This window comes from Centroberyx affinis, unplaced genomic scaffold (genome assembly GCF_046629955.1).
Source record: "Centroberyx affinis isolate AG114_WGS23_722 - 3 ecotype Tasmania unplaced genomic scaffold, CSIRO-AGI_Caff_v1 ptg002343l_1, whole genome shotgun sequence".
Lineage (NCBI taxonomy): Eukaryota > Metazoa > Chordata > Actinopteri > Beryciformes > Berycidae > Centroberyx > Centroberyx affinis.
In genome coordinates this window covers 16357-32216 of record NW_027280607.1, presented here as the reverse complement: position 1 = coordinate 32216, position 15860 = coordinate 16357, and the positions used below count along the sequence as shown (strand labels likewise).

General features: G+C 43.9%; 1 protein-coding gene across 1 annotated transcript in view; it reads right to left on the bottom strand.

Annotated features, from left to right (window-relative positions):
- usp6nl (USP6 N-terminal like) overlaps positions 1–9061 on the bottom strand; it is a 34175-nt gene extending 25114 nt beyond the window's left edge. Inside the window, exons 1-2 of the mRNA XM_071533229.1 lie at positions 8921–9061; positions 285–358 (exon numbers count right to left, since the gene is read on the bottom strand). Coding sequence (XP_071389330.1) covers positions 285–358; positions 8921–8975 — 129 coding nt within the window. The 5' untranslated portion in view covers positions 8976–9061. The remainder of the gene's footprint in view (positions 1–284; positions 359–8920) is intronic.
- Between the last annotated feature and the right edge of the window lie 6799 nt (positions 9062–15860).

Sequence of the window (15860 nt, the reverse complement as noted above, 5' to 3'; positions counted from 1 at the left end):
GATCGCCGCGAATGAGGCGGCGGTAATGTGGCTCTTACGCACGCTAATCACAGCCTCTGTTAATTTAGGCATAAATTCAAATTAGCGAGCTGATTTTGGGGCAATGATTTGTAGAGCGACTTTTACCGCGCCGTAATGAAGATTGATAGCGTACGGAGGAGTGAAGTGTCTCGCCATGAGTGACGGGGGGGGATTTGGCTCTTGATGACCACCAGAAAAAAAACCCAGCAATTGTAAATTACGACCAATTATCACACCGGATTCACGATGAGCTCTCACCGTACCTTGTCATATTTGGCGACGATCTCGGCCCGCTCCTGTTCGAGTTTCAACGCCGCATCCTGCTCGGTATCAGACGCTGCAGAGCCGACAGAGAGAGAGAGAGGGAGGGAGAGAGAAGGGAAAAGGAGAGAAGGCATAGACAAATTAATCTCGACAAGTCACAATTCAAACTTTAAACGGCCGCGTCGCCATGCTCAATGAGCCGCGGGCAAACAGCAATCAAACCCTCTGTGCCCGTAGCGATGTTTCTGGGCTTTTACACGAGGCGAGGCGAGGCAAGTTAAGTCAAGTCCATCTTTGTTTATGCCAAAGAGAGACTGAGGGTGGCATTCACATGAAAAAAAAGGTGGAAAATGCAAAAAAATGACAGGGAAAAACACATAAAATACTAAAAAATAGCCCCCCTCCTGCCCAGACACACACACAAACACACACACACAGCAATAGCTATAGGTGAATTAACTTTTTCAAAGACTTACTTAGAGTTTAATTGCAGCCAGTAGGCAACTACTCCCTCTCCTGCTGTACCTACATAGACACCCAGCTGTGCTCTATTATCTGTCCGACTTTGTTGCTCCTGTGTTGTTGCCACTGATTTTTTTTTTTTTAAAGAACACCGGTAATCTTGCTGGCATATTCAACTGCTTTCTCTAATTGGTGTCGGTCCTGACTGCACATACAGATCCAAAACTACATACATGGCAGAAGGTGAAAACACTTTAGCACAAGAGTCTGGCAGAACAGTGACAGACCATAGACACCACAATCATCCACGTGTCCCCGGTAGATCGTTGGCTCTGGTGCTCCATGCTAACACTTTAGCATGCACTATGTTGAGTGATAGAAAGCCACTATAGCATTATCTAAAAATCACTGCACAGCGGATGAATACGTGGTTGTTCACCTGAAATAGTTCCAAAAATAAACCTGGCTAAATTGTGTTAATGGCATTTCATTTTTAAATCTAAAGGTCAACCACTAACAACTTTTTATTATTAAAGGTCAGTCTTCTTAATTTGGATAATACTAGTAGCCTACTATCACTCAACATTGTGTATGCTAAAGCAGTGATTCTCAACTTTTTTCATATCAAGGACCCCTAATTTAGTCCACATTAGGGCTACGGACCCCATTTGATGAGATTTGGTATCTCGGACCTAAATCTGAGAATATTTTTATTGTTAGATATAATAATTCATCAATTTGCTGGGGGCCCCCTCAAGGACCCCTGGTGGTCCCCGGACCCCACGTTGAGAACCACTGTGCTAAAGCACTGGAAACAACGATCTACTGGGAACACATGGATAATTTTGGTGTCTATGAGTAAATAAAACCTTTGTTGCTTCTTACTAAACTTTGATGTTGCACACATCAAACTTTATTTTGTCCTCAAAGACGTGTGTTACTCTCCCCTACTCTGGGTCAAGAGCTGACATGGAGAACACACACTTCTGAACACACACTCCCACGCACAGACCAATCAGCGAGAGAGTGGCCAAGCCAGCAGGAACCCATCACCTCACCGTGGCCAGTGTGTCAGCCTGACCTAAGCCTGGGAGAATAATGTGTGTGTGTGTGTGTGTGTGTGTCTGGCTGTGTGGGTGCAGGCTGATGAGAGGAGCCACTGCAAAATGAAGGCCATTGTGACGGAGAGACATCACTGTGGGAGAGAAAGGCTTTCTGTGTTTGCCGAGCCCACGCACTGCATTGTGTGAGTGTAAGTGTGTATGGCTGCTGCTAGACAACCCAAACACACACACACACACACTGAACCACACACCTCTCACTTCTCCATGCACCTCACGACTGTAAATCAGAGTTTCCTACTTTAGGTTCCACTTTTTCGTGTTTACTATTCCACGGAATCGGTCACTCCGCGCACGCACACTTCCTGATTCTACCACCCATGGGCGGTTCCTAACATCGGAAGCGTGTTAACAAAAGCTGGCACACACTCTGTTAAGTGGGGTCACGTTGTGTGTTTATGCTGGAACACATTGTGAGGCACGGAAGTAATGGAGGCGTATAATGATTTATACCCAGACCCGCTAAAAGCACTAAAAGCGACCGGCAGGCAGCAAGGTATTTCATGGCAAGAGTCTGATAATAAATAGCCGCAGAGGATAAGATGTTCCCATGGCCCAATTTTGAGCAGCCAGGTGCTGATGGAAGTGGTGTGTGTGTGTGTGTGTGTGTGTGTGTAGTTTGGAGATGATGTGTACTTCCAGGCGAATGCCCAAAGGCTGGCACTCCATCTGTTTTCATATTCCCGTGCTGAGCCACTAGCCTTTAACACACATCAGGCAGGCGGGATGCAAAATGTAGTTACATCTTTGGGTTATTCATTTGGGTTAATTAAAGTGATAGTATTCAAAAACCACATACACACAAGCACATAACTTAGGCATACTTAATAACCATGTCACTGGTGTTTATTGGTGTTTACTGGTGAAGTATGCAGGAAGTCATCATGGATGAGAGTAGTTAAGTCACAGATTTAGTCTTTCTTTATTAAAAATTTAATATGGGCCAGTCAGTGTCGTCCACCTCTGATATGATGCAGTTTGTTTGATTACATATTTATTGTAGGATTGATCAATATTACAGTGGTCGTTTATTAGAAATCCTTAACCTGCATTGATTCTAATGTGACATTTTGATCAGATTCCACACTAGTATGCATGAATATGTTTTATTGTTATTTTTATCCAGGGTTTCAGTGGATTGTTTTGGTGGCCCATGGTCTAAATGCTGTTTCAGAGTTTTACACTAATATTCTGGCAGAAAAAAAGGTTTTTGGCATGAAAATGGTCAAATTTAAAGATCCGATATTCAGTTTCAGGATTTTGTGTCCAAATATATTACGGATCAGGATAAAAACAATATTCTTCATGATGTTTTCATGCAGTTTAGTTAAAATGATATTTATTGAATGAATATGAAGTCCTCGCAGGCAGACCAGTCACAATGCTGGACCCTGATTGGCCGAGAGCAGCAGCTCCTCTAATTCAAACGAGGTAAACTTGCTGAGTCGAGGCTCAAATGCTGCAAACTGGCCTGATTTCTGGAAGGATTTTAGCAATTGTTTAGTGAGGGGAGCCAATCAGGACCAAGTCCAGTTGTGATGCGTTTACTGGAGTTCATTTGAAACGGTCTGGAAAAGAATATTTTTTGACAGAACAATAAACTTTAAATTCAACCACTCAAACAAAAACCTTTTTAACAATGTATTCAGAGACTATCTTTATGTATATAAATAGAGGATTTTCAGTCCTGTAATAAGGCCCCTTTAAAGATATTAAATATTGGCACAAAATATTGGCTATTGGCAGCTTCAGTCCAGAAATATTGGTATCAGCCTTCAAAAACCCATATTGGTCGAGCTCCAGCAGTTAATAATTCCTTTCTTTTTTTCAGCAGGAAGCATTCGACTCCAGTCATTCTCCAACTTCCTCTGTGGGTCTCGGGGGTTCGACGGCGGGGGAGGGGGAGACGGGACGGCTAACCGGAATTCCAATACGTCCCGAACAAACGTGCCCCTCATTGAGCCGGCTGGCATTTTTATGACAGGATGGTGGGACAGTGTGTGTGTGTGTGTGTGTGTGTGACGGTGAAAGGCATGTCGCTACGGGCTGCCGAGAGCACACACACACACAGCGGGCGAAGGAGGCCGAGGGAGTCCGCACACAGCGCTGCACACTGTCTGGGGCAAATAAACAAATACACTAAGCCATTTTCTGCTGGGAATTCCACCCCGGGGGGCCCTGCGGTTCCCATAGTGAGATGGAGTGGAATTGGAGAGGAAATAGGATTCAGTCTTTTTTCCCCCCCTGTACTAAAGCTTAGCCTTAATTCTGACCCCCCTGCAGCCATATTAGTATTCCACAGTGGCCCGGCTTAAGCTAAATGCAATTAGACCTCTTTCATGCCTCGGGAATCACATTGGCATCCGTGACTGAGTCTGGGGGTGCGTGTGTGTGTTTGTGTTTCAGATGGGAGGGGGGTCTTTTTGGACTTGCTGGGGGTCGCTGGGCTTTATAGCCAATTGTAGAAGACCCCCTCTGACTTGAAGCTTGCAGGGTGTTCAACCCGCCGTGCTTCTATCTTAAGACAGAGGTTCTGTTTTCATGTCACAGACCTCCAAATTAAAACACATAAGGCTTTGATAAGATTTTGTCCCAGTGGAAGATTGGACGACTTTAACTGTTGATTTACTACTGAATTGTTGAACTGTCTACACTGTATGTGGGGAGCTAACAGCGGGGAGATAATAGTGAAACCTATGATAAGAGAAGTCACTCATATATCTCTCTCATTGGGATACTTTCTTGTGAGCAACAACCATACAGGGAGAAATCCATCATAGAAGAAGAAGAGAGACCAATTTCTCCAATGGCAGCAGCCTCGATAGACCAGAGTGCAATGCAGCCACAAGACATGTTTGGAGTAAGGGGCGAAAGTCATTCTGGGAAATGTAAGATATCAAGATAAGATAACCAAGCCCCCCCCCCCCCCCCCCCCCATCTAGCCTGCCCTTTCACCTCCTCCTCCTCTGAGCTGCCAGTCCTCCTCTTCCTCCCTTCGTCGGTCTCCAGCAGGGACGGCTGTGTGGGCCCCGGCTAACGTCTCCTCTCCCGGTGTGATTAAAATGTCCCTGTCTGTCACCCGCTTGGCCAGCTGGATACTGCCCTGTTCCCCCGCTTTGCCCTTCACTCCTGCTCTTTATGCCGCAGTCATGTCATATGGGAATTACTGTCAGCGCTGCTTCGCGGCTAAAGGCGAAGACGTGGGAGTGTTCGCGCGTTTTAACCCGCTTGAAGCCGTCATGACGTCGGGATTGAAGTTTTCTGTGGACTTGTGGGTGACATCACAAATCAGGAAGTTGGGAGGAACCGGTGTCCATCGTCCAACCCTGAGTTCCCAAGTAGTATTTACCACCTAAAAGCTGATGTGAATGGTATTTTTTACTAGGAAGCTCATGCATACTGTCTTTTTTATCTGACAAATACAGAATTAGAACCCTCTGTTCTCTTCATCCATCTCACTTAACAGCAAAGTGCACAGCTGTTATTTTACATTCTGAGCAGTGTTTTTGGAAAAATGTTAGACAAACACATGAATAGAAGAGATAAAATTCTAGCAGAAACTCTCGCCGAATGCCATGGATTTCAGGTTGTATTGTTTCACAAATCTTTGTTAAAGTAGCATGTTGAGTATGTAAATATAATACATTTTTTGCTGAAATCATTTGCTTCTTCGAATAAGTTATGTTTAAAGTTAAGTTTCCATACCTAACAAAAAAACCAAAGTAGCTTACTATTAGGTTGTAATAATAGTATGAGTTAGTGAAATATATAGAAACACAACCTTTGATTCTTTGATTTAATTAACTTATTGGATTGGGATTGGATTTGTTTATGCTTATCTTTTTTTTTTTTTTACAGTAAAGAGACAGATGAGGAGTGATGAGCACATACTGTATATCATATTTAAAGTTGTATATATTCATTGATAACTGTGTCTCTCTGTTTATCTGTTGCACAACCTGAACTGAACAAGAGAGAGAAGGAGACAGAGAAACAGAGAAGAGGGGAGGAGAGAAATCAGAGGAGGCAAGAGAAGAATTCAGGAGGGCAGGAGTGCATCAGATTTGTGGACACACTGGCGCAAGAGCCTTTATGTAAACTTTTTAGATTGCAACTTATTCACCTTCTCTATTCTTTTTATGTGCATCTTTTTCTTCTATATGTAACTGTCTTGTATTGCTTTTATCTGCTATGGACCAATTTCTTGAAGATGAGTCTGGAATAAAGTTTTGAATTGAATTGAATTGATGCCCCTGGACCCCCCTACTATGGTTCTGTAACTTGCTCTGGGCTGAGCCTGAGGATGTTCTGAAATCCTAAGAACGCTTCTGCTTTGGACTCCTTGGAAACTAACTCTGTCTCAATGGACATTTCACAGTCTAGGGAATAGTAAAAGTCCTTAATATCTTGGTTTTTGCCCCATCCCTTTAACCCATCCTTGAATTTTGACCAACTACCCCAAGAAGGCAATCAAACTCCGGGTAACGCACATGCTGGCAAATGTACACAAGACGCTGGCCATCGCAGCCCTGATTTTGAGCTCTGTGACAGGTTGAAGAAATCCAGCACTATCTACAGTTTGCTTTTTCACCTTTATTCCCGCCTGACAAACGGCATCGGCCAGATGAAGCTGGAAACGTCTGGGGGAAACGTCTGGCTGCGTGAGACCAGAAGTCTCCAGACAAGACATTTCACAACAGAATCTAGTTCAGCTGGCTACCATTAGGGTCTGTGACGCCACGAGACAAGAAGTGTCCCGGGGTGTATTTGTCTTTGTTCCTCATTATCATTGCTGTTAAAGAGCAGGACTGACAATGAACAACACGACAGGCGTAATCATAGCCTTCTCGTTTCCTCTCCCCTCTCCAGCTTCCTTTTGGCTGCTGTAATGAGCCCTCTTTGTTCTTTATGATAAGGAGTCTTTGTGCGTTAGTTGTTTGCTCTCCTTCGACCTTTTTTTATGCATCTCTCGCAGTCGCTATCTGCAGAGAATGAGGAATAATAATAATAATAGTGGAGAGGTTGATTGGAGAAGAACTCATTTCCTGCCCTTTGTTCTTACACTCACGCTTCACTTAGTTCATCTGCTGTATTTCCTCGGCTGCAGCCTGTGCTCGGGCCCCGAGGCCGCACCTGACCACCATTCACACCACAGCACCTACACCTCCCATTAGTGCCTATGTACCCGCTAAACACGCAGAGAAAGACATCTTCAAAATGTTCTCTCCTTTTGAGTCCATTTTACTGCTGTCTGAAAAGCCTGCCAAGGCCGTCTGGAGTAAAGGTAACGTCTGGAAGTCAACCCTGTGCTATTCAACCTGAAATGAATAAAAGGAATTCAAACAGGTTTAAAGGTGCAGTCCGTAGCATTTTTAAACATCAATATATCATTCTCAAATTAATTGTGATATCTGTGTATAATTATGGGAAACAAGTAAGATCATGGTCAAGATGACTGGTAACCTCTGTCTCACGCTGATGATGTTAGTTCGAAAATTAACACCAAATTTTCCATAAACCCCATTGCTTCCTGTCACAAAGTTTGTTTGTGGTTGGGTGGTTGTTTCTACTTGTCCCCCCCTCCCTGACGTCACTCTGTGTGTGTTTGTTTTCTCTTTGGCTTTACCGAAGAGGATAAACATGTTGGATGTTTGTAGTGATTTTTTCAAATCGGCCTTTCACTCCTTCCACCTTCTGCTTCTGCTAGAAACTCGGAAAGCATTAGCTGCGTTTGTGCTAGAAGAACACCGCCCTCTTCCTGTTTTGTACCATAAAGCAATCGCACTGTAGTGTACAGGCTGCCTCTTTACGGTGATGGTCTCATTTGTTTATGGTAATTATACTAATGTCTCAAAATTAATGTGGTAATGATTTATTGATGTTAGAATGCTACACATAGCACCTTTATTAAATAAGAAGTAACTGATATTGTGTTGACAAACCAGCTCTGTACACACACTCACACACACACACACACACACCAGATGATGTCACCAACAACAAGTGATGAGGTAACTGCAGACACTATACACTATACTATTATGTGCTATTACTATGCTTCCAAAACAATCATCCTTCTCCCAGTCTACACTTAAAACGTGCTCTAACCTGAACCTGACCATGATGTGACCCCAGAATGACTGGTAGTGACAACCATAATATCAAAAAATTCAGCCATCCTGATCGAGACTATGGTTTAAAAACAAATAATGAGCTCCCACGCCGTCTGCACTCCGCCAACTTTCCAGCATGACCAGATGTCTCTCGTCTAGCATCTAACCTGCATGAATATTGCAGCTTCATCTGGGGATGATCCTTTTTTGAATGTTACAGTAGAAGAAAAATCCTAAACGCAAAACTCAGTGTCAGTCTAAATGCCAGTGCCAGGCCACTGGTAGCACTTCCCGATGGTTGAAACAAGAACTATATAAAAACATTAAAATAACAATTCCTCTCTGTAGCAGTAGTTCAGGAAGCTTGCAGTAACAAGCGGAACTTGAACAACAGCTATATCCCTTTTCCTCAGATATACATTAGGAGAGATACAATGACAAACTAGTGATATGTCATACACAGAACTAGGGTTCGACCGAAATGGGTTTTTGAAGGCTGATACAGTGACCGATATTTAGATTACAGCAGCCAATAGCTGATATGTTAATTTGCGCTGATATTCAAATTTTTCAGTATTCAGTGTTTCCATCAGTATTCTTGTCAGGGAGGAAAAGCCTCTGAAACTGCATTTAGCCTAGACCATCATGGGACACTAAAACTCTCCATTGAAAGCCAGGATAATAATAATAAAAAAATATTCATGCATACTTGGAATCTGATCAAAATGTTGCAGTAGGTCTTCCCATAGACAGCCAGTTTAGTCTATCAATTCCACAATAAATATAAAAACAATCAAACTCCATCATATCAGAGGAGGACAACACTGACTGGACCAGATCTGATTTTTAATAAGATATATTTGCAACAGAAAACACCCCTTACATTTCTAAATGAGAGAGAATAGGCGGCCTTAGCTACATCATCTGTGCATCTTTTACCTCTCTTCAAGCCGTCAAGTGGATCCTCCAAGTGAGTCAGAGCCTTAGTCCGCATTGGTGACGACCCGGTCTAACACACAAAGACACAACCTGAACTACCCCATCCCATTACTGGACATGGCCCACCGCTACATACTGAGGAGAAAAAAAAAAACACGAGAGAGGAATCACAAGCGAGAGACGCAAAGAGAAGTGAGATCAGAGATGTCGAGTTCGAGAGCCTCTGCGGTCACAATGCCACTGTTTGTCACTGTAGGTACGAGAGGGAGAGAGGGAGAGAGAGAGAGAGAGAGAGAGAGAGAGAGAGAGAGTCTGTCCCACTCACAACATTCCCCACCCAAACACAACAACAGGCCCTATTCAATACATCAGAGGGAAAGAGAAGGACAGAGGGAATAGCTGTTTCTATCCTGCTGTCTTTCCATCCAACTGTCTGGTGAATTTCAAGCAAACTTTGGAAATGCCGCAAAAAGTAAAATGCAAATTAGGTGTGTTTACATCCGCTGGGCTGAAGCGAATAAAGAGGCTGAACTTGAAAAAATGCACACATGAGAAAAACAGAAAGTCTTTCAACAATTGATTGATACGGGGCAAAGTTGTTCTAGTTTGTTCGTGTCAGCTTGTGTCATGCTTTCATCCAAAGATGAAAAGAAAGAAATGCACTTGGCAATGTTCTAATGCGCCAACCAATAGCCCTACGCCCACAATGGGCAAATATACAAGGGAGTCACAGTGGGTGTGACATTTCTAGGAGGTCGTGGTGGAAAGACAGTCATTACTTAGTCAACAAATGCGTTTCCATTGCCAGTTATTGCAGAATTCTTTTAGCGATGAAAAAAATTCCCACTGCCTGAACGAACGTACAAACATTTTCGCGATGTTGAGGAAACCGTATCGAATTTAGCCTTTTTCCGTTCAGCCTTGCTAATTCAACACATTTCGTTGTAATTCGCATCAAAGCGCTCAGATGGAAATCCGAGCGATGGCGAAGATGGATGTGGGGGGGAAAGAGAGGGAAGCGAGGGAAACTGAACGCAAAGGGAGGGGAGGGAGGCAGACAATGACAGCTTCATGATAAACAGTTTCTATTAAAACTTCATTATAAAAAATGGATGTGGTGTACCATGAAGGGTCCTATTGATGTGGCATATCTGAAGACAGTGGGGGGGGGGGGGGGGGGGGGGGAGGAGGGGTGAAACGAGCAACAGGCAAAAGGGAAAAAGAAATTCTCTCTCTCTCTCTACTCTTGTCATCTCGCTTCTATCTCCTCCCTCCATCAGTACAGGAAATATCTCTGTTTGTGTGTGAGAGAGAGAGAGAGAGAGAGAGTTGGCGGATGGGACTTGAAGTGCCGTTATCACTTCTGAAGCTCTGGGGTCACAGCGGGGGGTGAAGGGGGGTGGGGGGGGGGTGTTACTGCTTTGAGGCACAGTCTCCATTTTCTGAGTCAGAGACTGGGGAGGAAGGGCAAGTCCACATCTCTATTTGGTTTCTACCGATTTGGGTTTTTGAAGGCTGATGCAGATCATTTCAGATAAAAAATGCAGATCGCTGATAATTTTGTGCTTCAGTATCTTCAAAATTCAGTGTTTCCCCTAAGAATTCAGGGTGGAAAAGCCTCTGAAACAGCATTTACCTAGCCTGGTATCCAGCCCCTATGAATCGCAGTTTTCAGCACTCTTCGAATTTGCATGGCGATTCATAAGGGTCTGGACGCAAGCCTATCCACCACTGATTCGGTGACGTAATTTCTTGCCCCAACCGATTGGTTGCTGTTAGTTCTCAATGATCAAACTCTTTGACCAATCACAGTAGCAAAGCAGATTGACGTAATCTGGAGGCGCGCCATAGCAACAACAATCATGGCGGCGTTCACTTCCCAGTGAAGCCAACAGTGTGTTATTGTTGTAGGCTACATACCAATTTTGAGTGAGATGGACCTCGTCAACGACAATTCAAAGCAACCGATCCTTAACCGTTGGCGACGATATCATTTGTCGTCATTTGTTGCCGCCCAGGCCCCCGGACTACTTGATCGTCCCTCGTTCTTCCTGTATTTCCTTTGCGGAGTCCACTCCAAGTCGCAAGGCAGAAATAGCAAATTTTGCGGCCTCTTTCACTCGATCTTCCATAAGAGCGACCAATGGACAAATGACAACAACAAGAGGATTTGGCAGTCCCATTTCTGTAGCCAGCAGAGGAGCGAGCAGGTAAATGAAGCTCTTACCAAAGCCGGTGGGAAGCACCGCCAATACATCCTGACCTCTGAAAAAGGCTTTTAAACACACGGATTGTTCCTGGTTTAATTCACTGATGCCATTACGTTTTCAAGGACTGATGAAATCGCTAAATCTAGCTTGCTATCATCCAATTCCTTTTCTGGTGCTGCTGCCATGTTGGTTGTTGTTGTAGTTGCTATGGTTGCTGCGCTCTGTAATGGTGTCATCAGTAGATTAGTCCCGCCTACATCGACCAGCCAATCAGGTATCTCGGACAGTATCTGTTCGAAATAACTGCCAGTGGATAGGCTTGTGTCCAGACCCTTATGAATCGCCATGCAAATTTGAAGAGTGCTGAAAACTGCGATTCATAGGGGCTGGACACCAGGCTAGCATTTACCATCATGGGACACTAAAACTCTCCACTGAAACCCAAGATGATGGTATATCAGAAGGAGACAACACTGGACTGGACGATTGTTCATAAAAGGCCAATATCGGCAAAACCAATATATCGGTCTACCACTAATCTCTGTCACACAGCCTTGAACACTATGAAGGGTATTTTGTCAGTTGTAATGTTGCAAAGCCAAGATAAGTGATTCTGGCACTGCGGTTCTCAAAATGTCTTTCACTCTCTCTCTCCCCGAGTCTCCCTCTCACTTTCTTTGTAGCTGTTGTGCAACTAAACTCCCCTAATTGTACTGTATCTGAGGTGGAAGCAGGCGGTTCGGAAAGTGTGTGGGCATCTTGGCACCGACAGGCCGGATAAAAACGACCACCGAGTAGCGAAAACACCTCCGTGCTCAACGTTGGTGTGAATAAAATAAGCGAAAACTGTTAAATCTGCAGCGCACTGTACCCCTGTTGCTGTGATTCTCAAGCACACTTATTCTGAGAAACAAATGTGCCTGTCTGAACAGAAAGTGTGAGACTGCAAAAAGTGCACATTGTGTATTCAGTGCTTTTTTTGGGTGCAAGTGTATAAGCATTCAGTGGACAAAAGGCTTCGGGAGAAAACTGCATGAGACCATTCATAGTATGCTTTGATGTGTGTTGCTACACTGCAGAATGTCCATCTTAAGTCATTTAATCTTGTATTAAATCTTAAAATCTTTTTTTCTGAAATAAGTGAAAAAGTGGGTTGAGAAAATCTTGTCTTCAGTGCAAATCAACATGGTTCAAGAATTCAATTCAAGTGACTTGTGACAAGTCAAACTGGAATGGAAAAAAGTGAAATAAGATATTAGGACTCAATTGTAGATTAGGAATATACCAAGTATAGTTCAGTTATAGTATAGTTCCATATACAGGTCATATAATACAAATCACTACCAATCTTTTATTACTTAACGGTCAGTCTTCTTACTTTAGATAATACTAGTAGCCTATTATCACTGAAAATAGTGTATGCTAAAGTGTTAGTATGGAGCACCAGAGACAACGATCTACCAGGGACATATGGATGATTTTGGTGCCTATGTTCTGATCACTTAACAGGTACATTGACCAATCTCCCCAAAACTGGGTGTACTCCTTTAAACTGGATATCTTTTTGCCGCTACAGCACAGATCAGTGTTCCCCCACAGGCAAATATTGACCAATATCCACTTAGCAGTCAGTAGACAAAGCAGCAGACTGGAAGATATGTGGTACTATGAATGAAAAGTTTATCTGGACCCACTTTATGAGAGATCAGAAGCTATCTAAGCTGTCTATAATAGGTTCATCCCAGGGGAGACATTATCATTAGCAGGTACTTAGAAGATGGATGAAAGACTGCAGGAGGAAGCTGCTCTGACAGTGACTTTCACAGACACCGTGAAAGCCAATATTTAGTCACTGTTCCTCACTGGTTACTAGTCCGACTTCCTCACTGGTTACTAGTCTGACGTCATCTCTCTCTCTCTGTGGCACACACACAGTACATGCACGCACATTATATTTACTGCCATTACACTGTGAGTAATGACAGTGTGTGCCTGCATATGTGTGTGAAAACCAGTGCTGGGTGGTGACACCTTACAGGCATATTATTACTTTTCCCAATGAGTTGCGTGACTACTTGTCATCACCTCATCCAAATATTACATTGAAGTTGAATCCAAAAACTATAACCAACCAATATCCCCCGCATTGTTTTAAACATAATTAATTGTCGTCTCACACTAGTTTAGATGAGAAATGGTAGAAATGAAAGTCGACTCTCTGGTTGGAAGGATTCCCACTGCCTTCATTTTAGCAAGCGAAAGGATTATAGACATGGACACTGTTTGCTTTCCTAATCATTCACAGGAGTGGAAACTGACATTCCTATTTTTTTTTATGGTAAAAGAGGATGCAAATGTCAATTTTGGGGTTGTAACGGAAAACTAATATAACGAATTACTGCTTCAGGGAGTAATAAGTAATAATATGACTTTTAAAATGAATAGGATGTCAACTTTCACTTCAGGTCACTGCCATTGTATGGCGCTTTCAGATCCCCCTCCTTAATCCAATGAAACTACGATGACAAATTCAATCTAGAGAACAAATTTCATCAAATGCAACTGCTTGAACAACCTGTGACAGGACTTGGCACTCAGTAGCTGTTAATACCACGTCACCGGGACTCCTAGTGCCAACATCATGACCGTCACCAGTGTGTCATTAACAAGACAGGACAAGTCCGGGGCGGGTGGCACACAAACAAAAACAACTGTACCATTACACAGCGACTGAACAGACCTGAGAGCTGAAGCAGAGCATGGAGTGAGCAGAGAAAGAGAAATAGGATACAAGATTTTGTATTAATATTCAATATCCTTGACCGTTTCCAGGCCAAAAAATAACAAGGATTCATTGTTTCACCTACAATGTTATTCTTAGCAGATGAGAAAGCGTCTGTACCAGCATTTAGACCATCATGGGACATTAAAACTCTCCACTGAAACCTTCTAGGGTTGGCAGCTCTTTAAGGCAGTGACCCAGCACAGTCTTTTTCCATGTAAACAACGTACAGACACAGAGTATGTTGGTAGACCCCAGTGACTATGTTGAATAAATGCATTACCCTCAAAGACGTTTGGAAAGTCTTCATTTTTAATGTTTACAAGGCTACAATGTTTACATCCGGATCCCAGTGCAGCAGCTTGGAGAAGAAGCTCCGCCCCTTCATTTGACTGACAGCCTAAGTTGCAGTCGTTCCAGGTAACCACACCAGCTACTTCACCCATTTACTAGAACTTCCAGCTCAATATAGGATTGTAACACAAGCAACATAGCTAGACTAGCTAGCAAGCTAACTTACCAGTCGAGTGAGAAGAATGCTATGGAACACTTTGTTCAACTTCACTTTATTCCACTGATCAATAGCTTCTCCATGATTAATACCATGTCTCCTTTTATCCAGGAGTTTTCTGCACTCAACATTACGATCAGGTTTTCATTTCTTTGCTCTCAAACTCAGTTGTTGACAGTTCCTGCAGGTTTACAGACTGTTTATGTAGCCGTGATCAGGGAGGAACCTGCATCATATCAGCAGAGGGCCACATTAAAGGCCAATATCGGCCCGATACATCAGTCTAACCCCAGCGAGGATGTTTGCTGGGCTACAGTGGGTCATCTGACATATAATCTAATAGACTAGAATGCGCAGGCAGCTAGCAGGCGCCAATCCATTCCACTGACTCTGACATGAGCATGGAAAACTAAGAAACACCCCGAAACCTTCAAATAAAGCAGGAAAAACAACATTTTGAGATTAAATTGTAGTTGGTTGTGCCACGAAGCCCGAGGCGAGGAATGGGAAGTGTAGCTTTGCCCTCTGGGAGGTCAGACTGGCAATTAGCCTGGCTGTTACAGTCTGGATGTCAGCAGGCAGCTTCAGCCCGCTGCGTCTGGACTGCTCTGCCTGTCCCTCCTTAACCAGCGTGTGGTTTTCCCTTGAAGCTGTGGTGCGCGCACACCCACCCGATCCCCACACACACACCAACACACACACACACACAAAAAGGCACACAGATGGTTCACAACTTAGTGTGCAAAACACAAAAACAAATCTCCTTGTTTGAAGCTCCTGGCACATCATTTGAATAATTGAGCGAGCCTCTTTCCTCTAGCTGGTACTGTGTGTTAAGATGCCACAGGAGAGAGAATAGAGAGAGAGAGAGAGAAAGAAAGAGAGACTGAGAGCGAGAGAGAGGAGAAACAGGGCTGCTGAATAATGCAGAGGGAGAGATAGTAAGCTGCCAATGGTGCTGACCAGGAGAAGACTGCGGTTTGGCAGAGCAGCAGAGGCTTGCATTAGACTAGTTATAAATCCAAACTGCCCTGCTCCTCCCCTCACTACAGGCACGGCCCTGCCAGGCCACATAACTGCTGCTGCATGCCAGGCTGAGGCTTTAACATGTGAAGGCTGGGGCCGGGGCCCCGGGGCCCGACAGGCTACTGTAGCCGAGCAGAACGTGGAGATGTTTGCGGGTTTTATATAATGGGAATCAGATCGGGGAAAGTCGACTGAGTACACATGCTCTTTTCCAGTGACGTCCTGCTTCACTGTTCATGCAGCTGCACACATTCACACTGGGAGCTGCCCAGTACAGCCACAGCTTTTTACTGGTGGCTCCACTGGAGCAGTTGAGGGTTTGGTGCCTTGCTCAAAGGCACTTCAACAACTAGCATTTCTTATTCATTTTCCAATCTACATTTTCCCAGCTGGTCACAAGCCATCATAGAG